This window comes from Cyphomyrmex costatus, unplaced genomic scaffold, assembly GCF_001594065.2.
Source record: "Cyphomyrmex costatus isolate MS0001 unplaced genomic scaffold, Ccosl1.0 scaffold219, whole genome shotgun sequence".
NCBI lineage: Eukaryota > Metazoa > Arthropoda > Insecta > Hymenoptera > Formicidae > Cyphomyrmex > Cyphomyrmex costatus.
In genome coordinates this window covers 1336153-1350210 of record NW_017276246.1, presented here as the reverse complement: position 1 = coordinate 1350210, position 14058 = coordinate 1336153, and the positions used below count along the sequence as shown (strand labels likewise).

The following is a 14058-nucleotide window of genomic DNA, read 5'->3' as shown; positions in this document are numbered from 1 at the left end:
TGGACGTCCACGTGTGCATGACGCGTAGATCGTGCGTCGCGTTTGTTTACGGATCTGTTGCACCAATAGTACGATTCTATTCAAGCAACTTTGATTGGCCTATTCCGGCTGTATGCCTAGCTGACAATCCTAGTGCTATAAAAGTTGACTTGAAATTGTAACATGTGTATGGTCAACTTCGTCCTAAATAAAAATTGGAAAAATATGAAATTGAAAATTGGAAAACTGTGCGCATTTTTATAAATTTTTAATTATATTTCAATAAATTCTACATACAGATATATCGGAATATAAACATTCGCTCGATGTATTTCCTCTCCTTTTTCTGTCGCTGTCAGTTATAATCAATTTTTTATACAGCATCTATATAAATGGGCACTCCAAATAAAAATTTCTCTCATGTTACGACATAATGATCCTTTCCAAAATCTAAGAAAATATAATACGCGATTGAAAATGTCTCAGAATCAATATTTACGCGAATAAATTTCTTCATTTCTCTTTTCTTCTCGTTTTATATTAAATGTAATATTAAATTAATATTAAATTATGAATTATATCAAATGATGAGTATTCTGACTATATTTTAGTTACATTTTTATGTAAAACATTAAGCTGTAATAGAAGTATTAGAAACATTGTTATCGCTAAGTGACGTTGATGTAAGAAACAAATCTATTCTAAACGTAGATCTCGCGTCATCTTCTTGATTATTGCTAACAATTCTTCCTGCACAAATGTTTGCCAGTACGCATATTTCGCAATGTGCATGCCATTCTTCATACACTGTTAAATCCGAATATCAAATTTAACCTAATTTAAGTCGCCATTGGTCCTACTCAGTATATCGTTATTTTATACTAAAACAATAGATAAATTACCTCCGTGAAGCTAGCCCCTCATCTTCAAAATTTTGTAAGCAGAGTTCTGGTTGCTCCCCAAAAAGTTCTAGAGTTCTATAACAAATTTAGGAGGTAGATAAATTTACACTGTATAGGTAGTGCCAATTTGAAACTATAAAGTGTCAAATTTATCCATTGTGTTAGTGTAAAATAACGATAGTTTTTGTTTGTGTTAGTATAAAGTAACAATAGATACATTTGACACTATACATATAGAGTCAATTTTACACTATGTATCGAATTTATCCATTGTTTTAGTATAAAATAACGATATATTGAGTAAGAGTCGTGCCCTGCAAGAGCAATTTTGCTGAAGAATCTAAAAATTTGGTTGGATATAAATCTAAAAATAATTTTGTTGCACTATCAAAATAATATTGCAGGAATCTCAAGCATAATGGGCAATGTTGTAAAATGTTTTAACATTTTAGCAATCAATTTTGTCATTTTATCTAATTGTTTTGATTGTTTAACAAAATTATTTGTATTTAGCTAAATTTTTAGATTTTTTAACAAAATTGATCTTTCAGTGTGGCAATTTAAATTTGTGCCACAATATAGATTTAACAATATTAATTTGACCCTATATAGTTATATTAGTACAAAGTAACGATATATATTGAGCACTGGAGCAGTGGCGACTCAGATTAGATAAAATTTGACACTATAGATTTAACAGTGGAATGCTTTGTTTTATTTCTTGAAACAATTCGTCATTTCATTGCAAGCAAAATTTCAATTTATTTAAAACTTATTATGTATTTTATATACATAGAAATATTTAAATTTTTAGAAAAAAGAGGAAAAGTGAGAATATATTAATAAATTTATTGTGAGCACATTGAATGAGGACAAATGTATAAGACGGATTTATTATTAAAATTATTTTATAAACTACTGTTCTCCAGGAAGACTCTTTGTTCCGAGTTTTACATCCAGTCTTCATTTTACATACATGATGAGGCATAATCATAAAAGTAAAGCTCTAGGGATGAAATGGAAAACTAGTTGAAGTGTCTTCGTAGAATGAAGCAAAGATTTCGCGAAACTTTTTTACTCTCGATTATCGCTGCAAAATGCGGCATGAGAAAACATTTTTTTACAAGAATTGATATATATGTAAGTGATATACATACCTACAGATAAATCTAAATGCGTACGCATATATATAACATATTTATTATTAAATAAAAAAGGAAGAAATAAATAAGATTGTTAAAGAATGTAAGATATAAAATAAAAATATTAAAAAGTCATTTATATATCTTTTTACATTACAAATTAATATTTAAAAAAAAATTTATTATCTTATTCAATATCTTATTTATTATTTTATACAATTACCTATTTATAGTGTAAGATAGTCAAAATAATTAGTTGATAAAAACTCATATGCAACTTTCATTTAATAACATTATTAAAAAATATACATCATTATTCTTTTCCAGAGCTAAAGTATTAAATTATGTGAATATTTTATTATCCTTCTGGTTATTTTACTAATTAATCTCTACGTTTTATAATATTTTAATCGTTCATGATTGACCCACATTAAATGACAAAAACTAAATTAAAGATTTACAGTGACATATAAATATTTCTGCTTTTGCGAATGTCTTTAATCAATACGATCAATGTGCATAATAATTTTTTAATAATTAATATCTAACAGGTATTATACCTATTAAAATTTAAATACAAGATTTCTATTAAAATAAAGTAGTAAAGCTAATCAATAAATATCTACATATTCTTCTGAAATTTGATTCGCAAAAAAAAAATACTCTTCAATTACTGACAACTTTAGCTTGAAGAATACATAATAATTAAAAAAATTTGTAATAACTGCTATTTCGTTTAATACAGCTTTAATTACCAGCTTATAAGATTATGCCTCATTCCCATAAAAAATATTAAAATTGAGGCATTGCATTAAAATGCAATTTACAATAAATTTAAATAAATTTTTACGTTGATAATAATCTTTATTACATGTAAAAGACTTCAAAATTCAAAGGATAAGCATATGCGACGAGTTAATAAGAGTAAATACCGCTTTATGCAATATTTTGTGAATACGAAGTCTATATATGCAACAAATTGCTCCTACACTGCAAAAATATGTGAAACATGAATATACAAATATATTTTTAAAAAACTGCCATCAATGTAATTAAAATTGAACAGATGCGATAAATATTAAATAACCCTTATTATATATATGTATTTCAAATTTTATCTTATACATATGACATTAAGAATAATTTTATAAAAAATCCTAGTTCGCGAAGACAGTTAATTTTGCGGCCAACTACCATATGCGCATTATTTATTTAATTAAGATAAAAGATACAATTGCATTTGTGTGAATACGCTACAATAACAATTTTTTTATTAACCAGCTATGTGTTTTCATTATTTATCTATTAAAATATCTACGTCTCTAGTGTATCTCGTTATATATTATATGAACATTTCCGTAATTCCACAACGTTTGATTAAGAAGAAAATTCCTGAGAGAACTTTCAAGATCAGAAAAAAGACCATGCAGATTATGTTATATTGCGAGTGAAATTCATTTTAACAGATACAAAATTACACGCAATATAACATTTCTTGTTTATCCTACTATTTATATGTTTGTAATGAGCGGAAAATGATAATATCGATAATATCATATTCATTTCACGGTTGTTTCTCTTATTCACTAATGTCAGCGAGTTATATTATACCATCAACTTCTACTTGCAAATTAACGATACTAAAAGTCATTAATGTAGATTACAGTTCTCATGTCAATGTAACAAATATAAACAATATAAAAAGAGACACAAATAATTTTAAAATAATACCGACCATCTCGATTTTCATTTTGTTAAATGAGATATACACATAATACGTATTTATAATTGCGAAAATAATGTAACGTATTAAACTTTTTGCATAAAATGGGATTATTTCGTTTTGATTGAATAAATTTTGTCTCGGATCTCTCAGACACTTGACTTCTCATATCCGATTCGCTATTATCCCTTATCACTCGATCTTTCAGAACGTATAGTATAATGCACTTTGATCTCGTTAGAACAAAACTAATCTTGAATCGAGATAATCTTGATACTTCTAGCTATTTTGTATTTTTATATCCAATTTTCGTGTATTAGTACGTAAAAGTTCAATCATTTCTTTTCATCAAATATTCATCCTTGCTTGAATTCGCCACGGCGACAGGTGACATGACGTAATTCATTGATAATTGATCGTGTGAGACTGACGTCAATTTTACTGTCACATCTTAGCGTCACGACGCTTTTACGTCAATAACGCCATGCCACATCTATTAATAATAGAAAAAAATGGATCTATTATCGCGATACTGCGCAACCAATTTCTTAATGATTTTTTAAATTTGTGGTAAAAGAGCAATAACTCTTCCACTCTCGAATTAGAAATGAAACATATTACTTTCGATATCCTGCCAAATTCGCTAACATTGTAGAGAGAAAATGGCCCAACACGCACTGACCTTTTTATGTATACACCATTAATTACAATGTTGCTTTTCCGTAACAAATTCGTGCTAGACAGCCATTCCGTTGCCATATTTACTTTGCTTAGGCGTAATTATACTCGCGTCACCACTTCGCAGGAATTTCCATTCTTCCCAGCCATATACTCGGAGATATAATCCACTCAGTAAACATTGCAGGGCTCGATTACGCAACATTATTATGCGGTGGCGACAAATTGCGAATCAGGGAACTGACGTAATCTCGCTCGGTTTTGGATTGCGCGACCTGATCTTCGTTGAGATCTGACATAGGTGCACCCTATTATTTCTGAATCAGTCAATTACACCTCATTGACTTTGCTAGCACAATATTGTTCGCGTCTCTCCACTTCAGCTCTTCGTTATTCCGTTATTATATCCAGCGAGGAAAATTATATATATTACGGACGCCCGCATAACTCCTTCCCGTTTATATAGAAAGTCCGGACAAGTTTGAGGCCGAGCTTTGCAACACGCGCAATCAAGATCGAAGATGGATGATTATATATCTCTCTCAAGCTTCTTCTCGATAATTTGTCTATTTATATAAAAATTTGCATGTTCGTTGCTTAGCAAAAGCAAAAACATGCCACTGAAAATAGTATTATAATATAATCTAACAAAGATTAGCACAGAAACCACATCCTTATTTATGTATCTTAGAAAGTAAAAAAGTGATTGTTTTTCATTCACAATTTTTTACTTTTGCATTAAACACATCTTATTATAAACATCAAATATTGTGACCTAATATGATTCATCACCTGTGAAATTTACTTTAAAACTCTTCTATATCCTTTATATCTTCTGTAGCATCCTTAAAGAGCATCAAGTTGCAACACATGTTGTTTCCTAAAACGTTTTTTAAAAAAAAAACATTGTCGACACTTATAATGTTAATAATGCCAGTTAGGAATGAATGTTATGTAAAGTAATAAGTTCACCAGCCGCGGCGGCGGTACAAAAAAGTGAATTTCCTGAGAATGTGTTTCTGCTCTTCAACCAAATAAGATACTCAAGAAAATCGATAGGCGCAACGTGGACAGTTTCACGTACTTTCATGCCGTCTCTCCTGAAGCGTGCTTCATCACGCCAACGCCGAAGCCGACTTGTACAGAATTGCAGGTGCAATTTCGTAATGAGCTGTAATAAGAATAGGCCATGCACAGAACTATAGTCAATTAAATCTCATTATAACTCATTACGGTTTACGAAACCGACTTACGACGATCGTGAGACGTAAAAGCGGTGTGAATGTTTTACTGATTATTTGATTATTATACATCGATTCGATTCATATGCTGTAAAACAGACGTTTTAATTAATTTTTTCGTTAGTGTGTAGGTTAATTTATCAACTGCGTATAAACTTGAGTGCGTCAGCGGATAAAAACAAAATGAAGATGACGCAATTGAAGTTCGAAAAAAACGAGGATAGGCATTGGCGATCGTATGATTCTTTACTAGTATTGTAATAAAAGACATAACGCGGAAGAGAGACCGTGTGTATACGAGCCGACTGGTTGTCGCGGTTACGTAGAGTCCTAAATCGATAGAGCGAAAGCACTGCCGGCTGGGACACATGACCGTGCGTTGTACATATGTTACGTGTAAACTTACAATCAAACTTCAATGTATACATTTTTCTTCACGTGTCTTTATCAGTTTAACACTGCCTATACTTTTTCCGTACAGAGTGTCGTTCATCGACGTTTTAGACGCGAATTCATATCCTTTGTTTTATTAGAACAAATTATTGATTCCCGTTTCCATTTCGGTATAATTATAATTAAAATTTAATGTATAAGAGAAAATAATTTTTTTAATAAATTAAAATAAAATACAATTTCGTTATCGATGATCAATTAATGACGACTGTAGAATTACCGTCATAAATTGTTATTAATTAATAAATTAATTATAATAACATATTGTATTTCAAGTTTCATATGTTTTACGTAAACTCATTTTCTGAGTCCAAATAGCGAATATTATACAATAAGAGAGAGAGACGTATTTGCGGAATCAGAATAAAATATTAAAATAAAAAATATTGAAAGTTACGTTTGAACAATGTCGTTATTACGTGATTAAGTGTAAAGTGCATAACTGCAACTCCGCTCGAAATTCTGGTTGGTGCAAATTATTCGAGACTGCAAATGCATATTTACAGAAGCTAACGTTTATGTCAAAGTCGGGCACGTAACGACTGTGCGAGACAAACGTGGAACGCGCAAGCGAATATATACCTTACAATACGGTCGAGAGAACATATATCCGCTCTGGAAATGGGCATACGGCTATCTCTTTAAACTCTCAGCCCTTTCTCCAATTTAGACGCATAATAACGTGGGCGCAATCGAACTACAACGTTGAGTGTCGTAAAAGCGCGCGCGAGCTCCTCATTTAAATACATATTACCAACTTCGGTCAACCGTGTGTATATCTATTTCCATCAGCAGATATCATTGTTTTGTACATCGCGCCGCCGCGATACAATACGACAACCGTAACAAACCACATGGGTACACTCAGATATTCCACGGTCTGATATGAAGCGTACGACAGTTAATAAAATGCTTGTCTCTCTATCTATACCATATATTCATCATGTAGCGGAATATCTTCTTTTCGATAGTCGAATATCTTCTCTCCTTGACGCTAAGATTCAGGTTTTTAGATGTGAGTGATCCAAGTTTTTTAACTATTATTATCTATACATGTATTATTGATACTTTTTATTTTTACTATTATTGCTCTTTGTTTTACATTGATATTTTTGTTGCTGATCCGAAATCAGTAATGTTTCCGTGAGATGTTCAATTTCATCATAAATATAATAATCAATTATTTAACGATATTCTATTAGCGCACGCTCTACGCGCAGGCTGAAATGCCAGATTGGTTAAATAAATGCTAGCTTTCGCGACGTAATCATAGATAACGACGTAATTTGTTAAACGCGAAATGTGGAAATAGAATCCCAGTATACCTGTCATCCTAAAAGCTGCATCAACTATTTGCAAAGACACACCGTCAGCACAAAGGAACGTCGCGAACAGGCGCGTGAATCAATGACTGGATTTAGTCTTTCAAATATAATAGCGCCTAAAAAAGAAGGTTTAAATGCAAATAATGACAAAATTGAAAGTTTATTTGCTCATTATTTTGACGAAGAAAGTTCTTAACGATATCTCACGTTTTTGCAGTTTAAATTCCATTCTGTTGATTTCTTAAAAGCATATAATATTGTGAATAAGAAAATTCCTTGTCTTCTCACCATTAGTTTACATTTCTTTTATATTAGTTATATTTCGTGTAAATCATTAAATTTGTGCAATTTAATAATAGCACAATCAATGTTGCAATCTAAAATAAAAAAGTAGAAAACAGCTTTTAGAAAAGAAACAGTTTTTGTGAACTTCAAATATAAAAATAGCCGTGCCTGTATATATTTAAATAATTATAATCGACATTACAACCGGCATAATAATGTTTGTAATATCTCATGAACTTTAAGTGTTTTTTTAAACTTGCATATTTATATTATCTTTATATTTTACATTTTTCGTAACGGTAACGGTCGGAACGAGGACCGGAAGCAGAACGAAAATATGCTGTTCCGTTTCTGCGAATTAGAGCATCCGCCATCTTTCAGTCACGGTTCACGGAGCAAGGTGATACTGTTTGCCTGTCCAATACTTTTTAAAGAAAGATAATCCGTCTAATGGCGCCTTGGAGAGAAAAGAGGTTCTTATAAAATTCTAACAAAAAAGTCAGATCAACTGTATCACTTTTGATAGCTTCATGACAAAGCATTATAACGTTATAAAGAGAACAAGCTTTTCCGCGATCCTATCAGTACTGGTATTCTCTTTAAAGACCATTTATGGGACATCTTATTTTACTAGTAATAATCTTATTTTTTACTCACAATAGCCTTAAATTAAAGAGTCGTAGTATGTAATACATAATTTGTATATAGCATATAATATACAAATTAAAGGACGAAAATCATCTATTTTTCAAAATCATAAATATTATATTATCTTCTGCTTGAAAGTCTAAGAATAAATATTTAAAAAGGTCTATAATTTAAAATTTAAGACATCCAATATCGTTTAACGACATGAAAGAATAATGGTCTTATGTACACATATAGCTCGCGAATCGAATATAGTTTTATAGCTTAAAGGTAAATGCACGAATTATGTTCATTATGTCCGCCATTACGTTGAGCTATTTCGCTTTACCTCCAAGCCACAGAATGACGCGGGTTGTGGTAGCTCAACGCTTTACCTAACATATACTCTAATATACTAGGTAAACATATCAAGCACAAAATTAAATGCCCACAAAATTACAGCCACCCCTAAATGTATCTCTAACCTTCATGTAGTTTTTACTTAGTTTCTCAGCATTCCATATTAAATTACCCATGTTATATCGTCTGCAAATAATTGTTACGAATTTTATCAACATATATAATTAGGATATTCACTGCGTCAGGTATTTCAAATATGCTTATTCTATTAATACATACACGGGGTGTAAATTATCAAATTAATAAGTATCAAATATCTAGGGCGTCATCCAAACATTACAAAAAGTTTATATAAACATGAATAGTGTGCGAGCATTTAATATTTAACAATACTTAAATTCATTCTATTAATTATTTGACATTGTCAAGCAATATAATTCATCCTACCCAAAAAAAAAGGTTAAATGTTTCTTTGACCTATGTTCATAAGTTCTTTTTTAACATTTGGTTGATAGGAATATATCCCTAGAATATGTTTAATAATTATTAATTTAACAATATTTAAATTCATTACTCATTCTATTAATTGTTTGACATTGTTAAGCAATATAATTCATCCTACCCAAAAAAAGTTAAATATTTTTTGACTTATGTTCATAAGCTCTTTTTTAAATATTTAGTTGATAGGAATATATCCCCTAGAGAGAATATATTTAATAATTATTAATTTATAACCTGCATACTGCTGAATTTTCATAAAAAATTAAATTAGCGATTAACGATTAAATACACATTACGTTATGTATGTGATTTGACGCAGATGGGACGTAATAAACCGCCATGTTTTATATATGTATCATATTACACGTTATATTATCGGTAATATCTCGTAATGTTTCGATATGCTATTATATTTGATTAACAAGATTCAATAATGTTATTTTTGCATATGTCGACGCTCTATAGTAAATATTGATTCCGAAATAATAATCACATGAGATAGGAGAATCATAATCTCGCGTTACAAGCATGATACAATATAGGATTGTACCTGATCTGGGTAGGAGCGTGCTGAAATTGCCGGAATACAATTGCGACGTGTTATGCTTCTCAGTGCATTCGAGAGGATCATGTAACACGTATAGAGATACTAACTCTCAGGTGCACCGACACGTTACGCAATGCACGTAGGTGAAACGACCGATTGAATCTGACAACGCGCGCCATACTGCAGCGCGCATTTGCAACTTGCTATATGAATTCCTTAATTAAATTATCAGCGTAATATTTCAGAGTTGGCTAGAAAAATTTAGTGGATGGAAAAACCTATTCATAGTAAATTCCAGATTTATCGTGTCGGACTTTATCCAATGAAATAAACTGACAACAATTATAATAATAATAAAATATTTATGTACTCTATGAAAAAGATTTTTTTGCTTTAATTAGCAAAGCATATACTAATCGCGCGCGATATTGTGTGTGTGTGTGTTTAACGAAAAACGAAACACACAAACCTATAATAACAAAATATCTTATAATAAAATATCTTTTAATTCAATTTAATATGTAAAATATACTTTTAAAACAAGAACTGTAGAGATAATACACTACTCAACAAAATTAAAGGATCATTTGTTTCACTCTGGAAAAATAGGCAAATTTCAAGATAGGATAACGTCGTCAAAAATCATCGTATCGAGTTTGTTAAAAAAGCATTTTAAAGCTTGAAATCTCTAATTTTCATATCTGTACTTTAAAAAACCGTATTACTGATATTTCATAAAGTTACACAATTATATAGAAGCACCCGTGATCTAGCTTAGACCGCTGAGGCATTGTCTTATTCGGTTTGAAATTTAGTGGTCCACTAAGAATTCGATATTAAAATTAAAATTTTTTTTATTAATACAAAAATCTGTTCGCCATATATTTTTTGTTAAAAAAATTATTTGTTACGTCGGTTTTTAATCCATCGCGAATGTTATTTTGGAAGTTTATATTGGAAAACATTTTTTCAATTGACGTCAAACTAGAATAGTGATAATAAAATACTCGATTAGAATATGGATAACAGAATTTTCTGTTTATTGCTTTTAACAGAAAAAACCAATTTTTATCGGTTTTTTTCCTATAACTTTTTCCTGGCATAGATTTTAAAATGTGGAATTTTGTCAACTATGATATTTTTCCTAATAAAAATTAGAAAATAAATCGATCAATCCAAACAGAAGAATGAAAGAAATCAGAATTGAAATATTTTTCAGATCGCTTGAGAGATACAGATATAACCGTGATATTTAATTTCCGTAAAAAAAAAACGAGCGCAACTTGCTCTTGCCCTTCTCATTAAAATTCACCAAGCTTGCAGAAAGTGGCATCCGTCCAATTGTTATATTATGCAAGCGAAAAAAAAAAAGGGAAAATAGCTGACTTTTCGTATTAAGATAACATGCCGCCGTGATACATTAAATGCAACAATGTTATCTCGCTGGCGCGTAGGTTATTTCCTTCCAAAACACCTGCGGCATCGCTCATAATCAACTCCTTATCCTTCTCGAAAGGTCAGCAACCACGTATCTCTAACCCTAAACTAAAGGCATCTGACACAGATATGCATATGCGAAAGTTCTGAATATTATCGCACATTGCTGCTGTTACCCTCTTCGCATTTGATCATATCAATTCCCTGCATAAATTATGCTTTGATTGCTATGAAATTGTTGCAAGCCGTACAAGGTTTACAAACTTCACGCATAGTACACAATTTATTACAAATTATATTATGCAGACATATAATAACAGGAAACGTTTAATTAGCATACTCCGTATATGGTATATTCCATCTAGGTATATCTATTTTATCCAAATCTATTTTACAATTTGGATATACAGTCACGGTCGATTTTTTATCTTTTAATTCTCATAATCTTTGATGACCAATATTTATTAAAACGTCTACTTCTGTTTTACAGAGACGAACGAAGCATCCCTCTCCAGAGACTATCAGAGATAAATCGTTTCAGGAAGTACGTACTCGGCACGAAGAATTTAAAGAGCCAATTTCGTTAAGCAGCGACTTCATTGTGCGTTGAAAATCGAAAAATCGGTATAGAGGTCCAATTGTCAGAATTCACTTCGCGGTCAAATTATTGATTTTAAGAAAAAAAAAAAAGAGAAACGTTATAGCTCGTATCGAGATTAAGGTTACGTGTGAGTGACAGGTGCACGTGACAAATTGACAAATGTCCGTGAATAAACACGGCGAACGAAATAATTAAATCGTCAGATCAAGATTAAGTGTAAAGAAACAAGAAAGAATGAAGCTTAGGAAATCAGTGTCGAACGATCCTGTTAATCGGCGCTTAATGAGTGCCGCGTGAATGTGCGGAAAAGAGGACAGCTATCGAGATGAAACTGGGAGATAATATGACTATGGAAGGTGAGTAAATTCTAGCTAGAGTGACTGACGTATTACTCATTTAAGCATGTCTGATGAAAAATCATTTGTCAAAATAGCATGCGACAGTTTCTTAATATAGTGTGATGTTTAATCTATGGAAGTGTCTAGACTAATTATACCTCTAGTTATATAGTTATTATCTTTAATTCGCAACACATGCATATCAAAGTATAACAATATCAGATCAAGAATCTTCTGCTTCTCGTGACTTCATGAAAATAAGCAGAATTTTTTCCATAATTTCCGAATACTGTAATTTATTTTTAAAAAATGTGAAATTAACTAAACTTTCCACGTAATCTAGTATCCTGAATATAAATCTCAAACTCGTTGCGTGCTACAAACTGATATTTTAAATCGTTAAAAGCGTAGGATCGACCTTGAAGTTTTCATGATTAAAGAGTATATCAGTGGAAGTAAAAGTTCAGATTTATTAATCGTTTAACTCAACACACACATCTGTTTAACACTATCCATATATTTCTTTTTGCAAAGACGACATAATGTTCGTTGAAAACGTGCTCCAACTCTTTGGCTTCTTTCGCGCGACCTTTGATCCGACTTTGAATCCGGCAAAATCCTGCAACATTTGTCAGGCATTAAATGTGCAGACACGACGAGAGCTAGTAAAATACACGACCAGAACACGCTAGGTTTTCAACGACAAGACGAACGACGTGATTAATTTTGTACTTGACAAAACTGAAGAAGTAAACACAAAATTTATAACTCGGAGAGAGAGATTTATTAGTTTTATATAGGACACATTTTACTCTGTATTCCCAAAATCCCACTACGAAATTTTCTTTTAAGATCGTCAGATAAAATAAACCTGACGTGTTTTAAGATTAGCTTAGGAAAACGCGATATAAGGAGACATCTTGAAGGACATCTTATATACTTGCACTATAAACTCAGTTTATTCTCAAGCCTGTCCTGAATATGCCACAGCATGTGAATCGTGAATATAAATAACAATTTTATATATCAAGAGCGTATAATTCTTGTAAGATAATAAATAATTCATTTAAAGAACGAAGCGATGTGCAACAATTTACATTTAAATCAGCTTAGTACGAACATAGGTATTAATCAATACTCTAATTGGAGATATAATAATTATACTTCACACCGTATCTCAAAAAAACAAATCGTAATATATAGAAAATATCTGTAATTAAATTTAGATTTTCTATTTAAATTTTGGAGCATTTTCTAACAAAATTAATTCAAAAATGTTTATATGTATATTGTAGATCTATGTATTTCACTGAAATATAGAATCAAATTATCAATCGATATGCATTCCTTGTTAAATAATATATCTAAATATTTTAACATATTTTTAGTAATGCGCGCGATAAAATAATTATTAATATTACAAATAATATCAAGGATTCATATTGCGTAAGCGTTCTGCAATATATAGATATGAATTTACATAAAATATGTAGAACCTCACAAAAGATTAATTCTCAAAACGTCTTCTTAACATGACACAAATTTTTAACAAGCAATGCAATCTACAACTCGCGAACTACAATAGATACATGTAAATGAAATTCACAGTTCGTACCTCGAAATAATTAATTTAATTCTACACAGCGAAGAATAGCATTCGATGTAGCACAGCGAAACAGTTGACGCGCTTGACTTCGTTGAGAAAATATTCACTCGTAGTAAAACGGGTGAAGCATTTAAACAAGACGTAATTTACTGCGACTGTAAAATGGTGGTAAAAGCTACAAATGTTCGCAGCGCGAAGATCGTTTCACGTTTTACTGCCAGTAAGATATAAAAAATGAAATACAAATTTTATCATTGTGGAAGCACAAGTGAATGATTTCTTATTCATGTAGCTTTTAACATATACTAGATAA

General features: G+C 31.0%; 1 protein-coding gene across 1 annotated transcript in view; it reads left to right on the top strand.

Moving 5' to 3' along the window:
• Nucleotides 1–14058, top strand: part of LOC108773784 (probable serine/threonine-protein kinase mkcB) — a 74674-nt gene that overhangs the window by 532 nt on the left and 60084 nt on the right. Inside the window, 1 exon segment of the mRNA XM_018539717.1 lies at nt 11691–12157. Within this exon segment, the coding sequence (XP_018395219.1) occupies nt 12127–12157 (31 nt within the window). The 5' untranslated portion in view covers nt 11691–12126.